The following is a 22832-nucleotide window of genomic DNA, read 5'->3' on the forward strand; positions in this document are numbered from 1 at the left end:
GTTAGTAATGCAGTGTTTTATGAGCGTATTAGCCATGAGACATCTACGAGTATACCTACACTCCATCGTATAGTATAATCGCCGCATAATGCTACGTCTTCGGTCCTTGGCGCCAAGCCGCCGACTGTATTATTCTTTCACCTGGTATTATCAAGACAGTCACATAATACTGAGTATACCTAGCATGACTGTGATGCGAAAATTTATTAATACTGGTAGGGAAGTGGTGAAGAGATGGGTGGGTAGTAGTAGTAGTAGTCTATAGTAGTAGTAGTAGTAGCAGCAGCAGCAGCAGCAGCAGTAGTAGTAGTAGTAGTAGTAGTAGTAGTAGTAGGCTTCTTTATAGCCATTAAATATTCAATATTTTACGTTGGCAACGTATGCCATAGACGGACAACCTACTATTCTCTACTGACTCAATGAATCATGCACATGGCATTATTAGCTTTTAAATGACACACAATTGCATGTTCCGCAACTTCAAAGCTATTTTTCTCGTTTTTGTTGTTTTGGCGCTTACGTGGTTGTCGCTCCGGGCGCCAGATATAATAATAACAATAATGATAATAATAATAATAATAATAATAATAATAATAATAATAATAATAATAATAATAATAATAATAATAATAAAAAGAAGAAGAAGAAGAATATAAGGAGTGAAAAATGTCTCACTTTTTTTTATGTACTAAAGAGTAGTTATTTTGAGAGAGAGAGAGAGAGAGAGAGAGAGAGAGAGAGAGAGAGAGAGAGAGAGAGAGAGAGAGAGAGAGAGAGAGAGAGAGAGAGAGAGAGAGAGAGAGAATACACACACACACACACACACACACACAGTATAAGAGGAAGTGCTGGGTGAAATAAGGACTTGGAAGGTGGAAAATGAAAAAGCAAATGTAGTCCTTTTAAAGAAGTGATCGAACAACAATTGTAAGAAGACAAGGAAGGGTTGAGAAGGAGGCGGTTAAGGCCTTGCAGAAACATGAGGAGCTGGTGTGAGAGGCGGCAGACAAGACCAAGAGTGTGCTGATGTTTGGCATGAAGGAAAGGAACATAACACACAAGCCAAGAAGGGAAAAGGAGGAACGGAAATCTGTAAAAGACTTACTTAAGAACCTAAATGATGAAGAACGGTAAAACATTGAGGAGGAGGTGGAGGAAATCTATAGGATGGGCCCCTACATGGAAGGGAAGACCAGGCCAGTTAAAGTGAGATTAAGATCACAGAAGGCAACAGAGGAATTATTGTACAGGACAACTAAGTCAAGGGAAACAGAGGGATGCAAGGAAATATATATATATAAAGAAAAATAGAAAGGAAGAAGAAAGGAAGAAATGAAACAAACTTCTAGCAGAGGGAAAAGAAAGGAATAATGTAAAATCTGAAGAGGAAAAAAGAGGTATTTTTTGGGGGAGTTTTGGGAGATCGGGTGAGGAAATGGTACACAAGGGAAAAGCTGAAAGACAACAGAAGCTAGACGAGATTGCAACTAATAATGGATGTATACAAATGTAGACGGGACACTGTCTAGTAAACTGGAATTACAAGACTACCCACAGGAAAAGGAGCCCAAGATAGTATGCTTAACAGAAACTAAACTAAGTGAAGACATCCAAATAGTGTTTGATAATAACTACAATGTATGGAGGAGAGACAGAAAGGGCAAAGGTGGTGGAGGAGTGATGGTAATGACGAGGAAGGAGGTATTAGTAAAATCAGTCGTATATGGAGAAGGAGAGGCAGAAATAGTGAGTGTTAATCTGGAGAACAAAAACAGAGAAAGGATGACGATTATAGCAACGTACGTACCACCAAGAACTAGCTCATGGAGTAGAGATGAATATGAGGCCATGATTGAGGATACCATTCAAAGTTTAAGTAGACTACTCAAGACAAACAAAAGACTTCTGCTAGGAGGTGATTGTAAGTATAAGGAGGTAAATTGGGAGATTTCTGAAAGTGGAGGGAGTAATACGGCATGGGGGGAAAGGTTTTTAAGACTGACGATGGCAGACTTGATGATGCAATGGGTGAAGGAAAACACAAGATACAGAAGTGACGACGAACCAGCGAGACTGGACCTGGTGTTAACAAAGGGAATGCACTTGATGAGTGAATTAAGGTATGGATGCCCTCTGGGTAAGAGTGACCACGTGATCCTAGAGATGGTAACAGAGGAGGAAGGAGGTGAAGGGGATGAATCCTATAAAAGAAACAGGTTAAGCTATAGGAAGGCAGATGTGGAAAACCTCAGGAAGTACTATGGAGAGCTGGACTGGGATGAGTTAAAGAGAACAAGTGAAGTGCAAGAAAAGTATGGTATTTTCATGGAGGCGTATAAACCAGGGGTTATGAAATTTGTACCAGAATACAAACCTGAAGAAAAAGGAAAAAAGGACTGGTTTAATGCAAGGTGTGCTGAGGCAAGAGAAAAGAGACAAAGCTTGGAAAAGATTGAAAAGAAATAAAAACCAAAGGAATAAAGAAGATTTTAAGGTAGCGAGAAATGAATACATGAAAATAAGGAAGGAAGAAGAGAAGGGACATGAAAAGGATATTGTGGAAGGTGCAAGGAACAACCCAAACTGTTTTACAGATTCATAAATGGAAAGATCACACCAAGGGAAACAATGGAAAGACTGAGCGATGGGAATGTGATAATTGAAGATCCTTAAGACATGACTGAGCAAAACAAAAAGTTCCAGCAAGTTTTTACAATAGAATCAAATTTCAAGTTACTGCACCACCACAACCGCACTGATGATTTTTCAGTACCGCGCCACCTCTGGCAGACAGTTATACGAGCCTGTTTGCAGATGATGCAAAATTGCTAAGACATATTAGGAGCAGTAAGGACTGTGAAATCCTCTAAGATGACCTGAACAAGATTTGGAAATGGAGTATTTAATGGGAGATGAAATGTGAAGAAATGTCATGTAATGGAAATGGGAAAGAGTGAAGGGAGACCAAAATGGACATATAAAATGGGAAATGGAGAAATATTAACCCAGCAGCTTCGGCGGACCCCGTTTGGGGCTCGACTCAAAACCCCTAATTCCAGCTAATTGTAGGTGGTGGCGGCATAGCACAACCCACCATGCATGGTCATTGTGGTGGGTGAGTGATCTTGAGGTGGGCTTATTTGTCACAGGTTGTGTTGTAAGGTCATGGCAGACTGAATTAGCTACCCATACAGTAATCACTTGTTAAATTCTCTAAAGTAGACAACAAGAGACTCTCGGCTAGATGCCACGCGTCACGACTGCTTGTTTTGTAACAAACACTGCCCATAACAATGGAGTAGAAGTAAATATTTTTAACGGCTTTATGGTTATGAGAGGAGTACTCTGATGTACGTTCCATGCTCTTTTCTTAGTCTCAAAATGCAGTGTAATGTTGCCGTTTCTCGGCCACCTCTCAGCTTTCCCATAGCCGAAGAACACGGGCTAAAGAGAGTTCAAGAAGAGAGAGATCTGGGAGTGACAATACAAGATAATCAACAGCCTGAAAGTCATGTAAATCGGATATTCAGTGATACGAATAATATGGTGAGAAATATAGCATTAGCATTCCACTACATGGATAAGGATATGAAGAAAAAGTTAGTAACCACTATGATTAGGCCAAAATTGGAATATGCGGAGGCAGTGTGGTCTCCCCATAAGAAACACAAAAAAACTAGAAAGAATACAAAGAATGGCAACAAATGTGGTTCCAGGGCTAGAGAGATTGACACATAAGGAAAGACTAGAGGAAATGGACCTACCAACACTAGACCAAAGAGGAAAGGGGAGACCTAACACTAATTTATAAATTATTGAGCAAAATGGAAGAAGTAGATAATGAGGAGTTACTACTAAAAGAAGGAATAAACACCAGGAACACAAGAGGACACAGTAAAAAATTTAGGAGAGGAAGATGCTTGGGAGACATAAAGAAAAATAGCTTACCGCAAAGAAATATAGAGGTTCGGAAAAGACTAAGTGAGGATGTAGTATCGGCAAAGAGTGTGCAAAGCTTTAAGGATAAGTTAGACAAATACAGATACGGAGACGGGACCACACGAGCGTAAGCCCAGGCACTGTATAGCCACAACAAGGTAAATACACAGAATAACAGCCAATGTCTCCCCTAAAACCAAAGGTTGGAATGAGGCAAGATATAACACTATGCTGGAAGACACAATACAGGCACTGACAGATGAAATAAAAAATAATAAAAAGGTATTATTAACAGGAGACTTAAATTGCAGAGAAATGAAATGGGAAAATTAGACAACAGAGGGTGGTGGAAATACCTGGGGAAGTAAACTATTGAGGCTGGCAACAGATAACCTGGTGATGCAGTGGGTGCAAGGAGAAACAAGGCTGAGAGGGGATCACCAACCATCAAGACTTGACCTAATTTTCACAAAAAACGTGGAGTTGGATGAAGGAGTCAGTCACGAGTGCCCCTTAGGAAAGAGTGACCATGAACTATTGGATAAGAAAACTTTGGAAGGATGTGAATATTGAGATGAGGCTTATAAGGAAAAAAGGAAAAACTACGTTAAGGCAGATTACGTTGGACTCAAGACTTTCTTCACTGGGGTAGACTGGAGTGATATGAAGAGGAGTACTGATATTCAAGAGAAATATGACTTTTATGAATATTTACAACAGAGGAACAGAGATATATGTTCCATACTACACAGTAAAAACTAAAGGAGAGAAAACATGGTTTGGATGGAGGTGCGGAACAGAAAGAAGAAATATCAATAAAGTAAGGAGGAATTTAAAGAAAAGACCAAATAAGAACACTAGGGACAAATATAAAAAGCAAGAAATGATTACGTGAAAATAAGGAGAGAGGAGAAAGCTAAATTTGAAAGAAGAATAGTTTTTATATGTAAAGAAGAACCAAAAATGTTTTATAAATTAGTAAACGGGAAGTTGAAAAGAAATGAAGGAGTGGAAAGGCTAAAAGAAAAAAATGTATTCTACGAAACAGACAAAGAAATTGCAGAAATATTAAATAAAAAATTCATAAAGTGTTTACGAAAGAAACCGACTTTGACTGGGGCTCGGAAATTGCAATGAAGGGAAATTAAATCTTGTAAAGGTTGAGAAAGGGGAACTGTTGCACCTGATGAAAACCTTAGAGGCAAGGAAAGCAACGGGACTGGATGACATCTCCGGTCAAGTGCTAAAAGTGTAGAAATGAGTTACTGGAGCCACTTCATGACATAATAACATGCTCTATAAATACAGGAAAAGTGCCCTTAGAGTGGAAGAGAGCGAACATTGTACCAATTTATAAAAGTGGAGATAAAACTGAACCACTAAATTACAGGCCAGTCTCTTTGACAAGTGTAATGTGCAAGATTTGTGAAAGTATAATAAAAAACAATGGGTTGAACATTTAGGAAAGGAAAACATGAGAAATGAAGGAGTTTGGATTTAGAAAAAGGAAATCATGTGTCACCAACTTACTGTGTTTCTACTCAGGAGCAACAGACAGGGTGCAAGAAAGAGAAGGGTGGGCTGATTGTGTATATCTCAATTTGAAAAAAAGCTTTTGACAAGGTTATGCACAAAAGGTTAACCTGGAAACTACGGCAGTGGGGAGGAATGGGCGGAAAGGTTATAGAGTGGATGAAGGATTACTTAACGGGAAGAGAAATGAGGACGGTGATTAGAGAAGAGAAATCAAATTGGAGGAGAGTAGAGAGTGGAGTTCCTCAAGGCTCAGTTCTGGCACCAATAATGTTCATGATATATATAAATGATATGCCCATGGGTATAAAAAGTTGCATGAGCCTTTTTGCAGACGCTGCAAAGTTAATGAGAAAAGTGAGGACGGAGGAAGACTGTGAGGAGCTGCAAAAAGACTTGGATAGAGTGTACAGATGGAGCCAGTTATGGGAGGTGGAATTTAATGCAAACAAATGCCATGTTATGGAAATGGGGAAAAGTAAAAAAAGACCGAGGAAAACATACAGGATGGGAGGAGACAACTTAAAGGTGGTACATGAAGAAAAGGATTTGGGAGTAACGATGCAAGACACACTATCCACAGAGAAGCATATAAACAAGCTGTTTGGAGAAACCTACAAGATGCACAATATAACAGGAGCTGCCTTGTATAGGCCAACCGGCCTCTTGCAGACTCCTTACATTCTTATGTTCATTCCATTTTACAGACAAATAAATGATATAGAATTACAACTAAAATGGTCCCAGAACTCTTGAATATGACGTATGAAGACAGACTGAGGGAGATGGACTTGACGACACTGGAACAAAGAAGGGAGAGAGGAGATCTGATCACGCTGTATAAGTTGGTAAATAAGTTTGATGAGGTGGATAGAGATGATCTTTTCTCTACTGCAAGAATGCAGGGGCTGAGAGGACATGGAAAGAAACTTCATAAAGGAACCTGTTTGAGTGACTTCAAAAAGTGGGTATAGTTTTCCACATAGAAGTGTTAACACATGGAACAGCTTGCAGGAAGAGGTGGTGGAGGTGAGCAGTGTCCACCAAATGAAGGAAAGGCTGGATGAATGTATTTATGGAGACAGGACTACTAGAGCTTAGCTCGGGCCACCTAGACTACAAATAGCTAAATACACACACACACAAACACACAGACACACACACACGCACATCTATCCTTCCCTCTCTCTTCCTTTTCCTTCCCTACCCTTTCGTCCTTTCCTTTCTCTTTCCCTTCCCTTAAGTCTAGCATGGATCAAACCATGGGTGCATGAGTCTCCCCTTCCCCTACACACACACACACACACACACACACACACACACACACACGTGGAACATACTTGACGAGGAGACTGTGTGCAAAAACGATTCATGAATTCAAAGCCAAACTGGATAATAAGTGTTATGGAGACGGGACAGCACGAGCCTAGTACGGCTCTTTTCCTGTATTTGACAACTAGGTAAATACACACACACACACACACACATACACACACACACACACACACACACGGCAGGCTATGGCAGACAGCACCTGTGTGAAGACTGCCGCTGCCCGTGCCTCCGTCATGCGTCCCTCGGTGGTGATGGTGTTGAACAGCTCGCCGCCGCCGCCAGGGAATTCCACCACCAGATGAATGTGCAACAGGGTCTCCACCACCCTGAAGAGCCTGCAGTGATGAAATGGTAGTGAGGATGGTGGTGGTGGTGGTAGGGTGTGTTACTTAACCACTAGAGCGGAGGTTCTTAAATTTTCTGCTAGCTACTTTTCTTCCAGAGTTGACGCCCCTCTTGGAAATTATTAGCGGCAGCACACCCTCCAGTTCAAGAGCCAGTGCACTAGAGTACTGGTGTGTTGCAGGTACACTCTCTTCACTTATACATCAAGAATAAATATCTAAGTCGTCCCTCAATAACTGTTCTCTGTCAAGGTTGTGTGCCTGCCCAGACTGTGCAATTCCGTGTTCACCACTACAGACTGTCTCACACACACCCTGCTGCTAATGCTGACAATGATGATGATGGTAACTGCAAGACAGCATTTAAAAGTTACACCTCAGTTTCTGGCAATGTGAAAAGTTTGGAAAGTTTTGTTTAGTTGGCGCAACATATGTCGTATGCTGGAGAGACGGAAGGGGAAGGAATTATAGGATAAGGGAACAGATCACAGGAGACGGGACACAACCCCCAATTAATACCTGGAACCCATTACCTGCTGGGTGGACAGGGGCGTAGGGTATCGGAAAAGCCGCCAAAATTTTTCCACTCCACCCAGGAATCGAACCCGGGCTCTCTCAGTTGTGAGCCGAGTGTGGCAATGTGAAGCAAACACAATATACGTGTAAATAAAATGCGCACTAATTTATGATCGCAGGAACCGAGGTGTTCTCCTACCGTGACATTACTGACTGGGTTATCTTGGGTCGTTATAACAAGGTCGAGTATGTTATTTTGTCGAGTTGGCTCAGAAACCATTTGGCTTAGATAATTTTCTTCTAGAAATTTGATCATTCTATGTGACTCGCCTTCTGTACCTGACAGTGTCGCCCAGTCGATATGGGGGAGGTTAAAGTCTCCTAATATCAGTGAGTCGTTGTTATTAAGTGACTGCCTTAAGACGCTGTACATTTCAAGGTCGTCATCGAGTGATTGCCCGGGAGCCCTGTAGGTGACAGATATATTTAAATTGACTTTTGCAATATTTACTCGCACGCACAAATGTTCAACATTACTGTTTCTTGGTGTTTTGTCAGTGGGTTGCAAATAGCTTTTGACAAAAAGGGCGACGCCACAGCCTCTACGGTTTACACGATCTTTGTTGAAGAGTCTGTAGCCATTTATGTTGTATTCGGAACTTAAATCAATATTTGTGGTGTCGATAAATGTTTCAGTTATAGCAATTATGTCAAAATTTTCTGTCAGAGCATCTTAGTTCATCAAACTTGTTTCTTAGGCTACGCGCATTGAAACTAACAATTTCTAAGTTATCTAGAGGCTTGGTAATAGAGGTGGAGGTACTTGCGGGATCACAGTTACGGGTTTGTTGCGATGAATGGCGTCTATTTACACGGGCGGGGTGGAGGGACGTGGCTGAGGGTCGTTTTTTGATTGGGTGTCACGTACTGCGTCGTTGAGGAGTCTTCCGAATCTGGCTGCCCCGATGGGAGAAAAGTGTATTCCGTCCCTGTGGAAAAGCTCACTTTGTCTGTAGAAATTGTCCCATGCGTTGAAGAGCTCCACGTCAAGCTCCCTACAAAGAGTCTGTAAGCGGTTGTTTAGGCTGAAGGCCTTACTGAAAAAGTCGCTCTCCGCCCAAGTCCGTGGTAGAACTCCTGAAATCAAAATGTTAGGGGATTTAGTCTTATACTGCTGGATGAGCCTACGGTACTTCTCCAGGAGTTCCTCAGACCGGGTCGTGGTGACGTCGTTCGTACCTGTGTGAATAACAAACAGTGAATCATTAGTAGCCTGGGAGGAGATCTCCTCAAGAGCAGCAGTTATGTCGTCGATCCCAGCACCAGGATAGCACCAGGATAGCAGAACTCAACGACCTGCTGGCGAATCATGGAGTCACCCACCAGGAAGGTGCTCTCCTGCTCGTCCTCCTCCTCCAGAATGGCAAACCTGTTGAGGCAATGAACAGGATAAATCGCTTGTCTGGCTGGTTTGGCTCCTCCATTCACGACGGTGAAGCCATCATGGGCGGTGCCACTACCACCCTCCTGCTGCGTGGTGTTGTCCGCTGGTGTCGACGGTACCGCTGAGGGCAAGGGGGCGGTTGGAGAAGGGTTTGGCACCACAGCAACGTTAGCCTGGATGAATTCCTGCAAGGAGGCAACAGTGCCAGAAAGCTCTATTATTTTATTCTGGCCTGCTTCCATCTTCTCTTCCTGCTCCTGCAGTCTGGTCTCGAGATGCTGCCTGGTGAGAGAGAGCTCTATTATTTTATTCTGGCCTGCTTCCATCTTCTCTTCCTGCTCCTGCAGTCTTGTCTCGAGATGCTGCCTGGTGAGAGAAAGCTCTATTATTTTATTCTGGCCTGCTTCCATCTTCTCTTCCTGCTCCTGCAGTCTTGTCTCGAGATGCTGCCTGGGGAGAAAAAGCTCTATTATTTTATTCTGGCCTGCTTCCATCTTCTATTCTTGCTCCTGCAGTCCTGTCTCAAGATGCTGCCTGGAGAGACACAGTCGACAGACAACAGAACGCCCTGTAAAAAAGTGAGCTGAGAAGCTACCGTTACAAGTACTGCACTTCTTAGGCGCCATCTCTCTCTCTCTCTCTCTCTCTCTCTCTCTCTCTCTCTCTCTCTCTCTCTCTCTCTCTCTCAGTGTGTGTGTGTGTGTGTGTGTGTGTGTGTGTGTGTGTGTGTGTATGTGCCTGTCGATTTTGTGAAATAGGAATCTCTGGCATTATTATGTTTTTCTTGTTGAGGTATCTACTATCTCTCTCTCTCTCTCTCTCTCTCAATGTGTATGTGTGTGTGTGTGTGTGTGTGTGTGTGTGTGTTTGTGTGTGTGTGTGTGTGTGTGTGTGTGTGTGTGTGTGTGTGTGTGTGTGTGTGTGTGTGTGTGTGTGTGTGTGTGTGTGTGTGTGTGTGTGTGTGTGTGTGTGTGTGTGTGTGTGTGTGTGTGTGTGTGTGTGTGTGTGTGTGTGTGTGTGTGGGTGGGTGGGTATCAGAGGTGTCCTGATACCCTCCTCTTGAAAGAGTTCAAGTCGTAGGCAGGAGGAAATACAGATGAAGGAAGATTGTTCCAGAGTTTACCAGCGTGAGGGATGAAAGAGTGAAGATGCTGGTTAACTCTTCCATAAGGGGTTTGGACAGTATAGGGATGAGCATGAGTAGAAATGTGTGTGTGTGTCGGGTTATCATGAGAATTGACATCTCGTTTACCTGTGGATTAACGCGGTCACTGTACCCTTGACCCAGCCTCAAAAAGGGCAACATTGGAGAACAGAGCTGCCACAGTTTGTGGTATTTATACAAAGTCATTGTTATCATTTCACTAGAACAATATTCAGAGCTCTCTATACATCCTTATTATAATTTTATATAAATACACTATTATGAAGTTTCATTTAGAAGTAGTCTAACAATAAGACAATAATTGTTGCTAGTACATCTGACAACGCCTCATCAGGGATATTCCCTTTCGGCGCCCCACCAGAACGGACTCGACATTTTGGGAGGGGTAGGAAGGGCTAATCCTCTAGGGGATTTGTAGTGAGGAGGAGCAGAGAGGAGGTGAGGTGAGTGAGGGTGGGGGGGCTTAGGTGAGGTGAGGGAAGGGGGGTAGGAAGGGTTAATCCTCTAGGGGATTTAGAGAGGGTGTAGTGAGGAGGAGCAGATCGACTCCTCAGGGGAATTCAAAGGGTGAGGTGTCTGCAAGCACAACGCAAAAGGAAAAACAAAAAAACACTCAAGAAACACACGACAAACTCACACAAGAACACCCGACGTACCCAAATCACACGTGAAAACACCGGAAAAACAACAACACACTTGAAACACTCTGAAACCCATGTAGAACACTCGGAAACAGCAAAATCACACGCAAAAACACCGGAAACACAACAACACACTTGAAACACTCTGAAACCCACGTAGAACACTCGGAAACAGCCAAATCACACGCAAAAACACCGGAAACACAACAACACACTTGAAACACTCTGAAACCCACGTAGAACACTCGGAAACAGCCAAATCACACAAAAAACACTGGAAACACAACTTTAAAATGCTCTGAAACCCACGTAGAACACTCGAAACACCAAATCACACGCAAAAACACCAGAGAGAGAGAGAGAGAGAGAGAGAGAGAGAGAGAGAGATATATATATATATATATATATATATATATATATATATATATATATATATATATATATATATATATATATATATATATATATATATATATATATATATAAATATACACACACACACACACACACACACACACACACACACACACACACACACACATGTAGTTGTGTATGTGCCGCCTAAGACATCATCATGGGCTGATGATGGAGAATATAGTGACCCGGTGGGCATCAGATTTCACGAGGTATAGTGGACAGGATGAGCCATCCAGCCTGGACTTAGTCTTCACAAATGAAGTAAATGTGATTGAAAACATTGACTATAACTTACCAATTGGAAAAAGTGATCATGTGGTTATTCAGTTTGAGATAAAACAAGAAAGAGGAGAAGTTAGGAAGGAAAGACAGAATTGGAAGGCATAATTTTGGCAAAACTAACTACACTGAACTGGGGAAATACTTTGAAAGCACAGACCACAGACTGGTCCAGATTCCAAGAAGTAAGCAGAGTGGAGGAAAAATGGAATATATTATTAGAGATTTACAATGAAGGGGTTAAGAAGTATGTGCCAAAAGTGAAAGAGAACTGCAGGGGAAAGAAGGACGGGTTCAACATGAGATGCAAAGAAGCAAGGAGAGAGAAAGAGGAGGCCTGGAGAAGGTGGAGCAGAGTGAAGCGGCAGAATGTTTGGGAACTATATAAACAAGAAAGAAATGAGTGTATTAGAATATGCAGAGAGGAAACACTGAATTTTGAAAGGGATATAACAGACAAATGCACAGACCAACCGAAGCTATTTTACAGATTTATAAACGGGAAACTAAAACAGCGTGAGGAAATAACAAAATTGAAAGTTAATGGCGAGGTGTATGAGGACGAGTTGGAGATGGCGGAAGAAATGAACAAAAGCTTTCAAGAAGTATTCACAAGAGAAAGCAAGTTTGACGTACCAACTGGGCTAGGCCCAAGAGGGCCCTGCCTGTGTGACACAGAAATCACAGTGCAGGATATAACTAGTGAAATGGAGAATCTAGATGTGAGGAAGTCACAGGGTCTTGACAGTGTTTCCAACTGGGTGCTGAAGGCGTGTAGGAATCAACTGGCGGACAAAATACACAAAGTTATAAAGAGATCATTGGCTGAGGGTGTCGTCCCTCTGGACTGGAAAAAAGCTGACATAGTCCCCATCTACAAGAGCGGAAGAAGAGACGACCCACTTAATTATCGACCAGCTTCCCTTACGAGCGTAGTGTCAAAAATATGCAAAAGAACTGTGAAAAGGAAATGGACAAAGCACCGAGAGGAAAATGAAATCATCACAGAAAGACAGTTCTGATTTAGGAAAGGAAGATCATGCCTGACAAACTTGGTGTTTCTATTCAAGGGTGACAGATGTTGTGCAGGAGAGATGGATGGCCTGATGCTGTCTACCTGGACTTGAAAAAAGCCTTTGACAAGGTGCCACATAGGAGGTTGATGTGGAAGCTGGAGACGGTGGGTAAATTAGGAGGTGGTCTTCTAAAGTGGATGGAGGATTTTCTGAAGAACAGGATGATGAGAACAACTATTACAGACAGGAAATCAAGTTGGAAAAATGTCATGAGTGGAGTTCTGCAAGGCTCTGTGTTGGCCCCAATTATGTTTGCAGCATATGTTAATGATTTGACAGAAGGAGTGGGTAGCTATATGAGTCTGTTTGCCGATGACGCTAAGATAATGAGAAGAGTGGAAAAAGAGGAGGACTACTTGCTGCTCCAGAGAGACCTGGACACAGTGTGGGGGGTGGAGCAGGAAGTGGGAAATGGAATTTAATACCAAAAAGTGCAGTGTTATTGAATTTGAAAAGAGTGGAATGCGAGTAGAGGGACATTATAAGTTGGGTAAGGATAAGTTAGACAGGAAGACAGAAGAAAAAGACCTTGGAGTGATGATCACAGAGAACTTGTCTCCAGAGAGACGTGAATAAAATATCAGCTGAGACACAACCTGCTGAGGAACATCAGAGCAGCGTTCACATACCTTGGTGAGGACATGGCAAGGAAATTAACTGTGACCTTGATACACCCTAGACTAGAATATGCATCAGTGGCTTGGTCGCCATCACTTAAGAAACACGTTAGAAAACTGGAGAGGGTACAGAGAGCGGCAACAAAAATGGCACCTAGTCTGAGCGACCTGCCTTATGAAGAAAGATTGCTGAGGCTGAACCTCCCTACACTGGAAAGTAGAAGAGAAAGAGGAGATTTAATAGCAGTGTATAGGGTGATGAATGGTGTAATCGGATAGAGATGACCTCTTGATAAGAGAAGAGAGAAACTTAAGAGGAAATGGAAGACTGTTGAGAAAAGGAATTTGTAGAAGAGACATCAAGAAGAATAGCTTCCTGCAGATATGTGTGATGGTCTGGAATGGGCTGGAGAGGGAAGTGGTACAGGCTAAGTCAATAAGCGCATTTAAGGCCAAGTTAGATGGAAGTAGTTGGAAAGGCAGGACAGCACCAGCACAGCTCCGTTCCTGTAAATCACAACTTTAGGTAAACTAGGTAAATACACACACACAAATGCTTCCTGCCCTTCCCTTTCCTTTCCATTCCTCCCCTCCCCTTCCCTCCCCTAAACTTACCTCCATGGGGTCGGGGTCGTCGCTGAAGGTCAGGGGGGGCACTAGCCAGGTACTCGTGGCAGCAATCTCTTCTGGGTTGGACCACTGCGCTGGGTCCTGAACTAGCAGTCGGGTGATGAGGTTGCTGGCGGGGGCGGAGGTGTGCTCTGGGCTGTCAAAGGTGCCCCCCACCAGGATGTGTCGCTTCAGCCCTACCACTGTAGAAGCCTGCGGAGAGGTGGTGGTAGTAGTAGTAGTAGTAGTAGTAGTAGTAGTAGAGGTTATTGCAGAGTGTAAGGTTACTGAGGGCAAGTGAAGGGAGACTCAAGTAACCTTAGGAAACTCTATACAAGGACATGCACAACACACAGAACCACAGAAGCAGAATTATAAACAGAATCCCATTGACGAGTATCAGAGGTTATGGCAGAGTGTAAGGTTACTGAGGGCAAGTGAAGGGAGACTCAAATAACCTCAGGAGACTCTATACAAGGACACACACAACACACAGAACCAGAGAATTAGAATTGTAAACAGAATCCCACTGAGTAGCAGCAGCATAAGAGTGGCCTCGGCACAACACAGAAAGCAGAAAATAAGTTAATCAATGTAAAAAGCAGTTAATAGTGAAATAAGTAGAGGTCCAGGAAGTTATAAGGCTAACTGTAATAGTATATCTCCTGTAACAAAACCAGCAATATTAGTAGTAGTAGTAGTAGTAGTAGTAGTAGCACAATAATACTAGTAATATTCTGTATACAAGGAATGGTGAGCCTGCTTCCTAAGACATACAAAGTGTGTTGGCGTACCTGTCAGTGCCTCTGAGGGAAGATATTTGACGTGTCTGAGTCGTCACTGAGCCTGTCCAGCACGGCCTTGATAGGAGTGCGGAGTGACCTAAAAAATTGACAATAGGTAACATGTAGGCATATTGCACACACACACACACACACACACACACACACACACAGGGCAAAACATTGTTCCTTATCACAGTTTACTGCATGCTGGGGTCACACATTTTGGCAGAAGTCCTTGACCTTACCCTCCTTGACCTTGCCTGCTGCTGCTGCTGATCTCAGGGAGAGAGATTTACACAGATATTCAAACCACACACACACACACACCTTATGGTCCACACTGGGCGGTCTGCCCTTAAACCTGCCCTGAGTGAAATTATATTAATCAAATGGCACCAAGACTTTGCATTTCTACTTTAGTGATACTGAGGTGAAGGAACTGTTGGTCAAGCTTATTTTTAAGGGGAAAAGAGAGAGAGAGAGAGAGAGAGAGAGAGAGAGAGAGAGAGAGAGAGAGAGAGAGAGAGAGAGAGAGAGAGAGAGAGAATGAAGAAAAAATATGCAATTGAAATTGAAATGACCCACGGTGACCCAGAGAGATGCAGGGGTCAGGTCACAGAAAAACAGCAAGTTTGGAGCACTACAATGACCCAGAGAGATGCAAGGGTCAGGCCACTCACCAGCACAGTGGACATCCTCTGGTCTGCCCAGTAGCACCTCATCCCCTGGTCTATGGTGCTGGTGATGAGGGGACCAGCTCACTCCACGCCCAGGCCAGGGAGACGCTGCTCAGCTTCACACAGCTGGGGACACAGGGCACAGAGTTATAATGATAATACTTTCCTCTAGGTTCATGGTACACCAGAAGGGTCACACTGACATCTTTCTTCATTTCTGTTTAGGTATTTCAATTGTTTATTTTCCAGAGAGAAGGAAAACAAAACTTATCCAGGTTAGGTAACATTAGTTTTGTGAACCTTCCCACCATGGCAGTGTTATGAGTTACAGGAGGCAGGAAAGCTGTGTTACTGATGCCAAGATTCTGAGTTTAAAAAGAAAGAGAGAGAAAAAGTATCCAGGTTGGGTCAAGTTAGTTTTGTGAACCTTCCCACCTTGGCAGTGTTATGAGTTACATGAGGCAGGAAAGCTGTGTTACTGACACCAAGATTCTGAGTTTAAAGAGACAGAGAGACAAAATGTATCCAGGTAAGGTTACATTAGTTTTGTGAACCTTCCCATCATGGCAGTTGCATGAGGCAGGGAAGCTTGCAAGGCTGTTTTACTGACGCACAACTTCTCAGAGTTTCAGGGGAGAGAGAGAACGAAACTATCCAGGTTAGGTTAGGTTAGTTTTGTTGTGGCTTTCTGAGGTGGCTGAACAATGCTACACATTTATATACCTGGACTGACTTTTCTTTTTCCTTTTTTTCTTTATGATTATTTTGGGGCAATCACTGTTTCAAGGGAGAAAACAAAACTATCAAGGTTACTTTAGGTTAGTTAGTAACAGTAGTAGTAGGAGTAGTAGCAACAGTTACCAAAGATGAGAACCTTATATTCTTTCCTTCAATAATGATGATAATAATGATAATAATAATGATAACAATAATAATAATAATAATAATAATAATAATAATAATAATAATAATAATAATGATGATAATGATGATGATGATAATAATAATAATGATAATAATAATTGGCATGGCACTTATGACATAACTAAGATTTAACTCATTAGCAATTATTTATTTATCAATTATTACTGTCATTTATTTACCATTACTTTATTAAGTTAGTTTTGTGTGCCTTCTCACATCATGGTGATATTTTGAGGCGGCAGAACTAAACTATACATTTACCTCATTTGCTTTTCTTTCTTCTTTATTACTTTATATTTAGTGTAAGTAAGAACAAAATGTGCCAACAGAGAGACAGGGGAGCCACCAGGAACAAAATAGCATTGCCTGCATCAGGAGACACAGTGCTATCAATGTAACCAGTCTGTCTGCCTTGCCTTCCTGCCTAAACACACCATCGGGCCGCATATTCCTGAAGTCTCTGCAGGTATGTGGTTCCTGAGTGAAGACGCTCGGCTGTAACTTGAAAACTAACCACGGGCCATTCTGGAAAATACTTTCATTGTGATTCCCGCTCAACATTACCTGTAATACTTCCTACCTAACCTTACATAACCTAACTGCCGGGTGGCCACAGACTACCCACATGCTGTCCAGAAGACCACCCATCAATCCAGACTCTAGAAGAAACTGCCCAGTGAATCAAGAATGAGTTCAAGGGGGCAGCATGAGATAAGCATAACTGGAGCCACTATAAAAATTGCCTGCACCATGACAGCCTTGGGCCGACCACCATCCAGGCCCCTGAAGAAAGCCTACCGGAGTTACAGGCGGAGATGAAAAAAAAAAAAAAAATAAAAATAAAAATCTATCCTGCCCTGTTCAAGAGTAGGCGGAACACACCCGTACAGACTTCAGGAATATGCATTCCTGCCACCATCAACTCATATTTACAGGCATTCCAGGCCTCCCGGGGCACAAAACCTCAGGTGGGATTATTCACGAGAGGGTCGCCTACTAATTTTGAGATGCTGACTGCTTATTTCTGGACAAAATATGATGCTGTTTATTATGGAGATAATATTCACTTACAGATATCACTATTTGATTGACTTTTCAATGCCTGTTGTACACCCGTCACCTCCCACTGCCTCTATATAGCTGACAGAGGTTCAATTTGCTTACTGCTTATACTCAGCGCTCACCAAGATCACAAGTGGACAAACCAGAACAAAACCAGGCAAATTATTGTTTTTTGCCACTGTGTGTGTGTTCCCCCAGTGAGCGTTGGACGCCAGTGACTTACTTATCCAAAATCTCTAGAATCACACCCAAGCTTATTGAGGAAAAAAGTGGACAAACCAGAACAAAACCAGGCATATTAATGTTTTCCTGCTGTGTATTGCCCCATGCATGGTGGACACCAGAGCCACTCATTTCTGCAGGAGGCATTTTTCACAACACTGGCCCGCGTAGTGGGCCACCCCTGCCCTGCACTGTGTATTCCCACCACCCCTCACTGCCTGCCTAGTATATTTAAACTAACCAAACCTTACTTTACGTAACCTACCGAACAGGGGGACTTTGTTCCCTCTCAACCCCCTTCTATTTCTAGGAAGTCCCTTGTTAATGCACTGCTTTCAGGGACTAAAAATATTCCATGTTGTAAGTATTAACTTGGCCAGAGGTGGCTGTGCACGCTTTCCTAAATATTTTGCAGAGTCAATCTTATTAATTGAATGCTGTTTCAATCATCTGTTTATATATTATACCTTTTTTTCACTTCCTTCCTCCTCTCTTCATGTAACTTAATATTGAGCTGTTCATCCTTCCTGGGGTTCATAGGCGTACCTCAGGACCCCTGGGTAAGGAACACACTGTGGTAACCCAATGTGACAGAGATGAGCACCAAGGGAATGAGTAGCTATGCTCTAGACCCCAAACTTCACCTGTCACAAGCTTACCTCTTGAGTCTTTAATTTGACAGAGATGAGCACTGAGGCAAGGTGTCCCGGAGCGATGGGTATCTGTACCCCGCACCCCCATAGGCCCCCCAGGGTAACGGAGCTACGCCCTGGAGCAACGAGGACCTGGGGAAGGCACACTGTGGTAACTCCGATGTTACAACGCAGGATGTGACAAAGATGAGCTCTGAGGCGACGCGCACCTATAGTAGTAGTAGTAGCAGCTATAGCATAAGCCCTAAACTTGACCTTACACTCAAATTTAAGGTCTGCAGGAAGAGGGAAGAGAGAGGAAGAGGAGGAGGAGGAGGAGGAAGGAAGAGTAACGTAGAAAATCTTACCTTACACTCACCTAGCACCCATATTTATAGGCCTACTGCTCCACTAGACCGCCCTACTATAAGCTTACCGATGCCCCAAGGTCTCTCCCATAGGCCTACTTACTTTTATAGGCGGGCGAGGTCAGGAACGTGAAATAAACGTAAATCTTTTTGAACGCCGCCCACACGTGCAGCTCCCCGCGGCAAAACGTAAACAAACCGAGTCGACGCGTTCTAGCGGCTCCTTTTTTTCTTTTCCCTTGTCTCTTCCTCTTTTCTTTCTTTCTCTTCGCCTTTTCTCTTCCTCTTTTGTCTCCTTATCTTCCTTGCTCTTTCTTTTTTCATCCCTTTTCTTCTTTTCCTCCGTTCGTATCTCTCTCTTCGTTCTAGCGGTTCTATTTTTTTCTCTTCTTTCTTCCTTTCTCTCTTTCTCTTTTCTCTTTCTCCTCCTTTCTTTCTGCCTTTCTTCTTCCTTCCTTTCTTCCTTTCTCTTCTTTTCCTCCGTTCGTATCTCTCTCTTCGTTCTAGCGGTTCATTTTTATATGTATTTTTTCTCTTAATTATCTTTTATTCTGACTTTTAAGGTTGAATCAAGGAATATTAAATTAGTTTAAATATAAAGGGAATATAATCAGACCTTAATTATGGCATCGTTTTTCTCTTTTCTCTCTGTTTTATCCGTTTCTCTTTCCTCTCCTCTCTTTATGTTTCGCTTCCTTCCTTTCTTATCCTTTCTCTCCTCTTTAATTCTTCCCTTCGTATCTTTTCTCTTCTTCCTTTCTCTCTTTTTCTCTTCTTTTATCTCCTCCATTATGTTTCCTTTTCTTCCTTTCTTTCTCTCCCTTTCTCTTTTTAGAAAAATATTTTTAGAAGAAGTTTAAGAAGTAGTGTAATTTTGTTGATCTCAAAATGTTCCTCCATCATCTGGCTCTTTAGGCTGCTAATATGACGCTCGTAGCTATTTCCAGTTTTCAGATGTAGGCGACGAGAGACAAGTCTCTAAATCGTGCGAACCATCCCCACCCGCGGCGATGGCTCGGCCAGGGAGGTGGGTGGTACGGACACTCACAATACTCGCCATAATATTAATGTAACTTAAGCTTGATTGGCTAATAAACAAGATTATATCTTCTACAAAACATTTGTCTAAGGACAAAAGTATCCTCTCAATATTTAGAAGGGAAAAAAATAAAAGGAGAACTTCAAGAAATATCTCAAAAAATTTGGTATTATGGCTTCCTTCTCTTTTCACAAGCATAATGTCTGAATATAAATCAACCAAATTAACCTTTTTATAATCGTTGCAACACCTATAATGTTTAAATTGATATAAATTTAATAAAAATCATGAAAAAATCAACCGTCCGAATCATCACGACTCTGTAAAAAGCAAATGTGTGGTCACGTCCTTTTCCAGCACGAGGCTTCACGGGTGATACACGGCAACACCTTCGCCGGGCATCGCTGCGTCACCGAAATAATTTACATCTCGCTAATTGGCACGTTTTTGAAGCGAGAGCTTACGATACACCCTGACAATATTACATACGAGATGCAAAAAAACATAAAATAGGACTTGCATCGAAAATAACAGCTCTGAGGGCGTGGCTGTCCCTTTGTGGGCCAAGGCAACAAAGTTTTGCACATTCACACAAAATCTCGCGGCACTCAGTCCTTTACACTTTACAATAAGTGCTATGGCCGGACCATCCCACTGTCCGAATCATCACCGCTCTCCCCTACTAATTAAATAGGCTACACTAGAAGGGGGGAGAGGGAAAGAGGTGGTTTGGGAGAGCTAAAAATAGACAAAAGTGTGTGTCTGTTCATGACATTGGCTAGAGCGTAACGGTTTGTCGGGACGAGAGAGAGAGAGAGAGAGAGAGAGAGAGAGAGAGAGAGAGAGAGAGAGAGAGAGAGAGAGAGAGAGAGAGAGAGAGAGAGAGGAAGGGAAGAGAATGAAACGAAAATGAAGGGTTAGTAAGGGAATGGTAGGGAAAGGTTGAGAAAGGAAGGATTGGGAAGAGAAGGGAATGAATGGGATGGGAGAGGAAGTAAGGAATGGGATGAGAAGGGAAGGGATGGGAAGGGAAGGGAAGCAATGGAAAGGGAAGGTATTTATGAGTTGGGATAGGTTGAGAAGGGAAAGGTAGCGAAGGGACGTGTGGGGTAGGGAAGGGATGGGAAGGTAGGGAAGGAGGATGAGAAGGGGAGGAAAAGGAAAGGCAGGATGGGAGAGGAAGAAAGGGAAGGAAGAAAGGGTCAAGGGAAAGGTAGGGAAGGGTTAGGAAGGCAAGGCATAAGGTTGGGAAGGAAGGAACAGATGGAATGATATAGGAAGGAAGGAAAGGAAACGGAATGGAAGGAAGGATGAGAAAGGAAGGAAGGGAAGGAAAGGATGGGAAGGAAGGATCGGGAAAAAGAGGGTAGGAAAGGAAAGGAATGGAAGAGAGGGTAGGGAAGGGAAGGTTGGGAAGGGAAAGGAAAGGAAAAAGGTAAGGAAAGGAGAGGAATGGGAGGGAAGGGATGGGAAAGGAAGGAAGGGAGGCGCCTCCTCCTGACCTTGAGGTGTGCCCTTCTTAACCCCAATACAGCTGTCCGTTGCTTCTCTTATTCCAATTCTTCCTTTCCCTCTCTCGTTATTTATATATTTATTTCTCTCTCTCTCTCTCTCTCTCTCTCTCTCTCTCGTATAATTTACTTATATATTTTATTCTCCCTTCTTGCTTTCCTTGTTCTTGTTTTCCTTCACGAAGAGAGAGAGAGAGAGAGAGAGAGAGAGAGAGAGAGAGAGAGAGAGAGAGAGAGAGAGAGAGAGAGAGAGAGAGAGAGAGAGAGAGAGAGAGAGAGAGAGAGAGAGAGTGTTAAGTGTTTACCTCGACCATTTTTAAGAGAAATGTCATCACTTTCTTACCATTGGGACTCGATCTGTTCACGTTGGCCATGTATGTTTCTCTCGTCTTTTCCCTTGACGAATCTTAATAACAATATCAATAACAGTAAAAATAACGATAATAACAGTGGTAATAATATTGTTGCCGTAGTGAGGTGAAAGAAAGCTTTGGAAACCACAGCATTTATCTTTTTTTCCGTTTTTCCTCCTCGTCCTTTTATGATCTTGATGAATATAAGAATTTTGGGGCAAAGAAGGAGGAGGAGGAGGAGGAGGAGGAAAAGAAGATAAAGGAGGAGGAGAAAAAAAGATGAACAGCGAAGAAGACGAATGAGAAGGAGAAGGAGAAAAAAGATGAAGAACAGCGAAGAAGAAGATGAAGAAGAAGAAGAAGAAGGGGAGGGGGAAAGATAAGGAGGGTGAGAGAAAAGAAAGAGAGACAGTGAAAGACGAGATGAACAGCGAAAAATGAGAAGGAGAAAAAATGAAGAACAGAGAAGAAGAAGATGAAGAAGAAGAAGAAGAAGAGAAGGAGGAGGAGGAGGAGGAAAAGAAGAGGAGGAGGAGAAAAAAAGATGAACAGCGATGAAGACTAATGAGAATGAGAAGGAGAAAAAATGAAGAACAGCGAAGAAGATGAAGAAGAAGAAGAAGAAGAAGGAGAAGGAGGAGGAGGAGGAGGAGGAGGAGGAGTATAAAAAGAAATAAGAGGAGTAGAAAAGAAAGACGAACAGTGAAGAAGACTAATGAGAAAGCGAAGGAGAAAAAAATGAAGAACAGCGAAGAAGAAGGAGATGAAGAAGAAGAAGAAGGAGAAGGAGGAGGAGGAGGAGGAGGAGGAAAAGAAGATAAAGGAGGAGGAGAAAAAAAGATGAACAGCGAAGAAGACGAATGAGAAAGAGAAGGAGAAAAAAATATGAAGAACAAGCAAGATGAAGAAGAAGAAGGAAAGGAGGAGGATGAGAGGAGAGGAGGACATGAAGAAGAAGAATGAGGAGGAGAAAATAGTAAGTAGAAGTAAGAATTATAGTAACAGTAGGAAAAAGGAGGAGAGAGAGAGAAGAAGAAGAAGAAGAAGAAGAAGAACCTTCGACTCGGCTCGGCTCGGCTCGGCAGTTCCCGGCGTGGCGTCCCGATGCTCGTGACGGTGTGATCCCGCGAATCATTTTTGCTCATTTTACTGTAAATACGCGGTGCCAGCGAGCCATGGTGCCACAGCAAGTATAAGAAGTGCCAGAGATTACATGGGTGCCATTCCTTTTTCGCGGGAAGGCTTAGAAAAGGAGATAAAGGCGTGAAAATTGTGGGGAGGAAGGAAAGATGGCGGGGGAAGGGAAGATCTTAACCCGATGTGCCAACGTTATTTTTCGTGTTT

At 42.7% G+C, this 22832-nt stretch overlaps 1 protein-coding gene and 1 long non-coding RNA gene across 2 annotated transcripts in view; both read right to left on the bottom strand.

Annotated features, from left to right (window-relative positions):
* The window catches only part of LOC126993444 (netrin receptor DCC-like), a 37307-nt gene extending 23380 nt beyond the window's left edge, over positions 1-13927 (bottom strand). Inside the window, exon 1 of the mRNA XM_050852568.1 lies at positions 13922-13927. Coding sequence (XP_050708525.1) covers positions 13922-13927 — 6 coding nt within the window. The remainder of the gene's footprint in view (positions 1-13921) is intronic.
* On the bottom strand, positions 13927-18772 carry LOC126993445 (uncharacterized). The gene is made up of 5 exons (XR_007747831.1): positions 18689-18772; positions 18245-18370; positions 15381-15503; positions 14710-14797; positions 13927-14128 (listed from the first exon to the last, which is right to left on the bottom strand). It is a non-coding gene; the product is annotated as an uncharacterized LOC126993445 (long non-coding RNA).
* Positions 18773-22832: the final 4060 nt, after the last annotated feature.

This window comes from Eriocheir sinensis, unplaced genomic scaffold (assembly GCF_024679095.1).
Source record: "Eriocheir sinensis breed Jianghai 21 unplaced genomic scaffold, ASM2467909v1 Scaffold614, whole genome shotgun sequence".
NCBI lineage: Eukaryota > Metazoa > Arthropoda > Malacostraca > Decapoda > Varunidae > Eriocheir > Eriocheir sinensis.